General features: G+C 42.1%; 1 protein-coding gene across 1 annotated transcript; it reads right to left on the bottom strand.

The window, feature by feature from the left end:
* Nucleotides 1–2,526: 2,526 nt before the first annotated feature.
* Nucleotides 2,527–3,129, bottom strand: LOC147998062 (Y-linked testis-specific protein 1-like). The gene is made up of 2 exons (XM_087601432.1): nucleotides 2,889–3,129; nucleotides 2,527–2,657 (listed from the first exon to the last, which is right to left on the bottom strand). Exons 1-2 carry the CDS (start codon nucleotides 3,127–3,129, stop codon nucleotides 2,527–2,529), a joined length of 372 nt encoding a protein of 123 aa, XP_087457558.1.
* Nucleotides 3,130–8,790: the final 5,661 nt, after the last annotated feature.

Raw genomic sequence — 8,790 nt, 5'->3', positions numbered from 1 at the left:
TAAACAAAGTGTCTATACGTCTCTATTTGTGGTTATGAGGTAAGAGTCTGTGGCTCTACTAGACACACTGTTTCTATAAGAAATTGTCTTACTTAGGGTTCCTATTGTTGTAAGGAAACACGGTGACCAAAGAGCAAGTTAGGGAGGAAAAGGTTTCTTCAGCTTACACTTCTACATTGCTGCTCATCACCAAAGGAAGTTGGGACAGGAACTCAAACAGGACAGGTTCCTGGAGGCAGGAACTGAGGCAGAGGCTATGGAGGGGCACTGCTTACTGTCTTGCTCCTCATGTCTTGCTGAGCTTGCTTTCTTATAGAACCCAGGACCACCAGCCTAGGAATGGTGCCACTCACAGTGGGCCGGGCCCTCCCCACCAATCACTAAGAAAATGCCCTCCAGCTGGATCTTATGGACGCATGTTCTCAACTGAGGCGCCCTCTTCTCTGATGACTCTAGCTTGTGTCCAGTTGGCATAAAATCAGGTCGGTGGTTAGAATGTGGTTGTTCCATGGGAAGTGTGGCACAAGTAGGAGGTGTGCCTTGGGGGAGTAGGTGTGGCCTTGTTAGAGGCAGCATATCACTGTGGGGAGATATGCTTCTTCTCCAACACCATGTCTGCCTAGACGCTTCCATGATTCCTGCCTTGATGAAAATAGACTGAACTTCTGAACCTGTAAGCCAGCCCTACTTAAATGTTGTTCCTTATAAGTTGCCTTGGTCATGATGTCTTTTTGCAGAAATGAAAACATCAGACAAACAGCCAGTATAAAAACCCCCAAATAACAGAATTTATCAACTATAGAAAGTATTTTCAAGTCCAGCAGTGAGAAACTTATTCTTGAGAAAAGAAACAGCAATGAATGTGTCCATGAGAAGGTTCCCTCCAAAGACATTCTTGGAGTGTAGATGTGGCTCAGAGAGACCCCATGGAGTGCACAGGGGCTTCAAAGGAGTAGAGAGCTACATGGTCAGGAACCGCAAAGCATTTTGAAGTAATGGCAAATGGCATAGGATAGAGCTCAATGCAGCACCTCTGAATTGGAGTCACCGTCAAGAGTTTTCTGAGGAGAAGTTTACATGTGAGTCATAGACGGGAAATTCCTGGGGCTAGATACGGTAACAGGGACCACAGGTGTGGAGGAGCCATCCAGGTGAAGGAGAGTGAGGCAAGACAAACCATTTCAGGAGCTCTTTGTGTTCATCTAGGGGCATAGAGACCTCAAAAAATATTAAAGGATGCAAGAGCGACAAACAGTGCTCAGGGAAACTAAGCACAGGATCGCGTGACACCTGACAGAAGCTCACGGCATCCTCATCTTCCCATTAAAATTACTTTTTATTGATCATACAAAATAATGGGCTTCATGATACTTTCAGGAATCGATAGATTTAAACTGAGTTTGGCAATCACTACTCTTGAGTTATCCTCGACAAAATGTCCTCTGGGGAAGCCTCCACCTCACATCCACCTTCTGTAGTGATGTCTTGGCTGTACTTTAAGGAACAAAAGAGACCAATATGGATGTGGCCCAAGTTCAACTCATTCTAGACCCTTTCTGTTCTTCCTGGTCTCCTGCTTCACTTTTTGAGAACTCCATTTGGAATTCCTGCATCCCTCAGTGTCCTCTACTCCCTCATGTGTTCTTTAGTCTTTCTTCCAAATCACCATCAATTTAATCTTTTTACCCTCATCCTGGTCTCTTCTCTGCATGTGAAGGTTGGATATATTTGAAAAGATGACTTTAGGGGCCTGGAGAGATGACCAATGGATCAAGAGCTTGTCTGCTTTGAAAGAGGACGTGGATTTGTTCTTTGAGCTCATGTCCAATGGCTCCCAACCACCTTTAATTCCAGCTCCAGGGAACCTGACTATTCTTGTGTCTGTGATCTCCTGTGTTCATGCACTGCCCCCACCCACATAATTAAAAATAATACATCTACAGATGAAAAACAGGTTTCATTAGGTTTCGTTAGTCAAACAATCCCCAACCTTCTCTGATTCTCAGTCTGCTTGGATCAGTTTATTGGGTTTCCCCTTGAGTTCCAAGACCACCTCCCTGTTCCCTGCCCCTCTTTCCCCAACTGTCTGTTTCTCCCTCAAACTTCACCTCAGAGAGTCTATCTATGTCTGGCCCCTCTCCACTGCTTCCTAAACATGCATCTTTTTCCCCCGTGCTATCCCTGCTCCTCTAAGCCACATCTCCAGTTCTTTTCTCTCCCTAAAGACCAGACCAGCTCAGTCCTCTTTGTTTTAGCCTACGTGACATCAGACTTACTGTTCACAGCCTTGACCTTTCTGGATTCCTCTCCATGTTCCATGCACCACAGCCCGTCTCCTCCACCAAAGTGTTCACACACAACATGTCAAATCACACATTTTAATTTTTAGAGCAAAAACAAATTCCACTGGAAAAGATACTGGGGTTGTCAAAGGCCCTTGTGAATCTGAAACACAGAAAAACAAACAATTTTCCCCCAATCCTATAAATTCCCCATCTATGTCCCCCACACTTTGTGAATTTCACCTTAATGGATCTTGTCCACCAGATTAGAGACGTAGATGTGGACGTCGCCATCAAACTGATGAAGTACACGGAAGGCTTGGCTGGAACTTGAATTCACCATGATACTTAGATTCCGTTCATTAAAATGTTGCTCTATATTGAAAAGCACACTCATACAAGCATGTCCCATTGGGAACTCACTGAAATCGCCTAGAAATTTTGATTCCATTTGTGAAAAATTTTCTATATCCCGAATAGTCCACTTATTACTACTGCGGCCTATTGGGAACTAAGCGAATTCACCATGTTACTCAGATTCGGCTCACCAAATGACTTGGCCGATCTATTTGGACCTGTTGCTTCTGGTGAACTGCACACATTGACCTGTTAAGATGTCACTGTCAACGTCTGACTTCACCTCTGCTGGAGGAGTCTCTGGAATGATACGGAGGTTACCTTCTGTGTAATCATCCAGGAGCTGGTAGATGTACAGGACTGGATCTTTCTCGTAGGTGATGTAAAACCAGTCCTTCATGATCGGCACCTGGGCTAGGACCACCCCCCTCCAGTTGTTCTTAGAGCCATGTTTGCCCTCAAATTTATGCTCCACAGTGCGGCCAACCATGGCATTTGCGAGATGGGCGTCTTTCACTTGAGGAAACACTACTTTGTGAATCAAGATCTTAAGCTTTAAAATCCTCTCATTGCTGTGATGTGCCAGGCCGTAGAAACAGTCAATTCTGTCATACTTGACCAGATAGAGAGAGGGATTTGTTGGCAGTTGATCTAGAACGATGGCCGTCCATTGGGTGACGGCTCATCACCTTCCTTCCATCCGTGAGAAATTCTGCAGCCCACAAAGTCCTCAGGGCCTGGGGGGAAGGCCTCCTCCTCCTCCGCTTCTGGAAGGATGGTGTGCTCATCCTCCTCAGAGACATCCTCTTCTTCTTGGCTGTAGACCTAGTGTGGTAGGCCACGACATCCTGGTCCACTGTCTTGAGACTATCGTTCTTTGTTCAGGCTTCATACTTGCCCGTGGCCTGGGTTTGAAGAGCTCGCCTGCTTAAACCAGACACAATGCTGGTGCCTCTGTCATGTGACTGCCTGCAAGAACAATGGGGTGGGGTGGGGAGGGCGCTGGACCAAGGCTCTTGTCTAAGAGAACTCTGGAGCAGGTGAGGAAGGCGATGGTAGACAGGGTTGAGCATCGGAATCTAATTCTGTCGTAATCAGAAGTTCATAGGAGGGCTGGGCAATGGTGGAGCACACCTTTAATTCCAGCACTCAAGAGGCAGAGGGAGGCAGACCTCTGTGAGATCAAAGCCAGCCTGGTCTAGAGAGTTAGTTCCAGGATAGCCAAAGCTACCCACAGAACAACCCTGTCTCAAAAATCAAAATCTAAAGTCCAAAGGGAAATGAACAAATGGTTCTCTACAGCTCAGAATAAGATATTCAGACACATTTCTTCAACCCGAGGCACTTTGCATCTGCTGAGGAACCTCTCCTTGAATGGGTAGGTCAGTGTGGGATTAAGTATCCCTGTCCCCACTTTAAGCAAGCAGAACAGAGAAAGGATAGCAAAGGAGCCAGAAGGGTGGCCACACTCCTCTTCTACCCTCTTACTATGAGCTATCAACTGGCTTTCACACCCCGCTGTGAAGATAGTGAACCCACCTTCAGGGGAGTCTATCGCCCCCAAGTGGAAGAGAAGCGCAACCTCCGCCCAGTGCGCTGTGACATCATCCAGGCTCTGCTTACGTCATAGAAGCCCTCTCAGCCCAGTTCCTTCCCTAGTTACGCTTAGAAACTTCCAGTTCTAGGGTTTAGCTTCTCATATAGCCTCCTGGAGATCCAAAATAAACTCCCCACCCAAATATTCTGATGACTCCAGTCACATTCTGCCCAAGTAGCTCTTTTCATGCATTTTTTCTTCCTGAAAAAGTCTTTGTTTTCTGAGTCACCAACATCCTTGGTGGTGATTTACCCAGCTCCTATCTTTCCTTTGGTTATCTTTAAGTCATTCTCCGTATCGGAAATATTGCTAGTCTCTCTCTCCGAGGCAGGCCTCTGGATAGCACAAAAAAAATTAGCTTTATCAAAACCCACAATTAGAGGAGGGCCATTTTTATTCACACAAAGCTAGAATTTGACAGGATTAAATACCTTGTATTGAAGTCAATGGCAATCATGAATTATGGATTCTTTGCAAAGAGCGAGGAAAAATTAGCTCCTGGACCTGCTTCCAAAGTCGGGATAAACTGATGACAAACCCGATATCGACCAGTCATATTTTAAATGTCTTTAAAATTTACCAGCACTTCTGGATACAAGGAATTTATTAGATCAAATGCAGCAAAACAGGATGAAATAGATGAGGTAATTTTGTTTTTGAAATATGGGTAGACAGAATACTGGATGCAAGTAAGTATGGAATTTACCTGTAAATTAGAGGGCACTTTAATTGTTTGTGTCACATAGTTCTTCAGATCTTCAAAAGGATTCTTTTCAGAACCCTCCCCTGTCCCCACCACACTCTAACTATAATAAATATATATTGCCATCAATTTTACATGAGAACCCATATTACACCATTCAAAATTAAATGGTACATATATTTTAAAAAGGTATCAGTCTCTGACTTCTGTCAGTTCTTTAATTAGGGGAAGGATTGAAGAAGTTGAAGGGGACGGCACCCTCTATAGGAAGACCAGCAGTCGCAACTAATCCGGATCGCTGAGATCTCCCAGACACTGAGCCACCAACCAGGCAGGATACACAAGCTGGTGTGATGCCCTGACACATGTATAGCAGAGGACGGCCTGGTCTGGACTAACTCTTGAGAGACGTGAGGTCCCAGGGATTATAGTGCCTGGCAGGGTCTGGGGAGCATCCTCCTCGAGTCAGGGGAGGAAGAGGTGGAATGGGATGAGGAACTGTGTGAGGGGACCAGGAGAGTGTACAATGAAATGAATGTAAATAAATAAAATAATTTATAAAATAGTTTCACTCATAAATTCAAATGCTAGATTCTTTTTAACATCTACATTGCAATTCAATCGTCAAGTTTAGCGTTTTTACTTACTGAACTGTGAAAGCATTAATCCTTAATTTACACTTCATACTATTTGCAAATTGTCTCCTTTTATTACTTTGCATCAATTGTGTTTGCATACGTAGAAGGCTTACTCTTTATAATTTGTGCAGAAAATACATTCATGAATCTTTATATTTTAATGATCTGTTATGTGTGTACGTCTATGTATAGATTTGTTCACATGAACACAGGCACCTGGGGAGACCAGGAGATGTCAGATCCCCTGGAGCTGCTTTACAGCTGGTTGCAAGTGGCTTCCTGGATGTTGGAAAGTGAACGTGTTTGCTCTTAAGAGCAGTAAGTGCTCTTAACCACTAAGCTAATACTACAATACTTACTCCATAATAAAATCAACCTATTTATCATTTTCTGATGTATTTCAGGGTATCTTTGAACTTGAGACATCTTGTCACCTTCTAGGTGCAGAGACTACATTCAGGCTTTATTTTTTCCAGCTTTCTTTTCTTTATCATCATAAAATGTGTTGGATTAAATATGTTAATATTATGCAGTAAATCCTCCAAATGTTTACTTATAGAACCTTGGGTTAGTGTCTGTTTCTTTCCTCTGCAATGACTATATTAATTTTACAGTTTGCAGTTCTCTCTTTCTTTACAAAATCCATCTCATGTGTTTTTGCTTTCATATAGAATGAAGTTAAAGCCTTTTAGTTTTTCTTTGAATAGTTAATCTACTTAGAAAAGGTGTTGAATATCCTATTTTAAGGCCAATACATTGTTTCTTTAAAATGTTCCTAGAGTTTTGTTTTTTTTTTCTTATTATTATTGTTCTCATTAGTAGCATTGTTAATATTCTGTGTAAGCTTTTATGTGTTCTGATCATGTAGTGAATATAGAAATCTTCCAAACATATATGTGTAGGTATCAAATTTAGGTTCTTGGTTTTTCATGGCATGAAATTTTATCTGCTAAACCACCTCACTAGAACACACTATGACATTTTAAGGTGACATTTAGCTCCAGGCTGCTGTTATATATAAAATGTTTTCATCATTTGGCTTTTAATAAATATTTTTTGATTATTATAATATATTTTTTCCATGTCCACTTGGTAACTCTACTATGCTTATTTTAAGATTTAATTAATAATTTAGTCATAATTATTATGCATTTGACACCTAGCTAATATGAAATTATCTTAGATACAATTGAATAAATGTAATTAGTTACCTACAGCATGAAGCTGGGTACATAATTTTGTTCATTATTACTATGCATTTGCATAAAACAGAGAATATTTCATTGTCCCAATCCTGATGCCAATTTTATACAGTATGACAGCTACCAACTACATGTGATATTTAATCATTTAAAAGGAGTTAGGATTATATTGTTAAATGATATTTCCCCAACATCAAGTATATAGATTTTATTTTGCTTCAATTAATTTAACATGCTACAGTAGGAAAAAAATTAATTTCCTTTTGATATGTTAAAACGAAATTTAATTTACCTTTCTCCTGCCTATCAGAAAGTCAGTATTCTTATACAGGAAGATGTGCCAGTCACAGGTCATATTTCTAGTATAACCTGTAATTACAATCATCATTCTTGTCAGTTTCAAGTGTTCTTCACCTCATGCCTGTAAAACACAATGATCAACATGGCAGGATAACCATAAGGGCAGTGCAGTGGCATAAATAGCTCGGTGATAGCCAACAGCTCTGTAATTTTGCTTAAGTCCCATTCAATGAACATGGATGGTCCTGGTAATTTAGCCACGTATATAAGGATATTGAAGCTGTGGTTATGGGGGAGAATGTACAGCCTCTTACTTACTTAAGCCAGTATCTTACCTAACAACAATCATAGCCATGTGTCCTTATATACAGAATTAATTACAGTCTCTCCAACAAACATCACAGTGAAAATCCCACCCATTCAAAATGCAGGATAGAAACATCAAGTCCAGTCTCGATGGCTCTATCTACAAAACGTCACCTGATTAAAGGCTGAGGAACATTACAGAAGAGGGGCAAGGAGATTGTACGAGACTAAAGTTTACCATGAGATGGTGTCTCAAAGTAACACCAGAAATTACACTCATAACGTCTCACTAACACGACTGCCTCAACAACAGCTGACGACAGGGATTGGGGAGAATGAAAGTTTAGTTTTCTTTCTGTTTCAACTCCTCCTCCTCCTCCCTCTCCTCCTCCTCCTCCTCCTCCTCCTCCTCCTCCTCCTCCTCTTCCTCCTCCTCCTCCTCCTCTTCTTCTTCTTCTTCTTCTTCTTCTTTTTGTTTCTCTCTCTCTCTCTCTCTCTCTCTCTCTCTCTCTCTCTCTCTCTCTCTCTCTCTCTCCTTGTTGGGTATTTCCTATTTACATTTCAAATGTTATTCCCTTCCCAGTATTCAAGTCCATAAGCCCCTTAACCCTACCCCTTACCCTTCTATAAGGGAGTTCACATCCCCACACGGCCACCCCACCCCTCCCCACATTCCCCTACACTGGGGGACAAACCATGTCAGAAAAAAATTGTTTCTCATTCCGTTGTTTCCAGCAAGACCATACTTTGCTCCATGCAGTATGATCCATGAGTCCGTCCATGTACAGTCTTTCTGTTGTGGTTTGGTCCCTGGACGCTCTGGGTGGTTGACATTGTTATTATTATGGGGTTGCAAATCCCTTCAGATCTTTCAATCCTTTCTCTAATTCCTCCAACTGGGGTCTGGTTCTTGGTTCAGTGGTTTGCTGATGGCGTTTGCCTCTGTATTCGACATACTCTGGCTGTGACTCTCAGGAGGGATCAATATCCAGTCATCGTCAGCCTGCACTTCTTAGCTTCATCCATCTTATATAGTTTTGGTGTCTGTATATGTCTGGGCTACATGTGGTCCAGGCTCTGGACGGCAGGTCCTTCAGTCTCTGCTACAAGCTTTGCCTCCTTATCCCCTCCTGTGGGTATTTGTTCCCCTTATAAAGAAGGAGTGAAGCATCTGCATTTTGGTCATCCTTCCTGAGTTTCAAGCGGTCTGTGTATTGCATGATGGCTAATTCTAACTTTTGTATAATATCTAATTTTCAATGAGTGCATATCAAGTGTGTTTCTCTGTGATTGAGTAACCTCACTCAGGATGATATTTTCTACTTCATTCCATTTGCCTAGAATTTCATGAAGTCATTGTTTTTACAGCTGAGTAATATTCCATTGTGTAGATGTACCACATTTC

Source organism: Rattus norvegicus, chromosome Y (genome assembly GCF_021556685.1).
Source record: "Rattus norvegicus strain SHRSP/BbbUtx chromosome Y, alternate assembly SHRSP_T2T, whole genome shotgun sequence".
Lineage (NCBI taxonomy): Eukaryota > Metazoa > Chordata > Mammalia > Rodentia > Muridae > Rattus > Rattus norvegicus.
The sequence above is the reverse complement of the archived record's forward strand: the minus strand, read 5'-3'. Positions and strand labels throughout refer to the sequence as shown.

Bases quoted from the DNA above. Each gene is read 5' to 3' on its own strand.
- LOC147998062 (XM_087601432.1), bottom strand. From the start codon at position 3,129: ATGGTTGGCCGCACTGTGGAGCATAAATTTGAGGGCAAACATGGCTCT. The intron at 2,658-2,888 runs GTCAATGTGTGC...TTTTCAATATAG, and splicing joins TGACAGTGACATCTTAACAG to AGCAACATTTTAATGAACGG.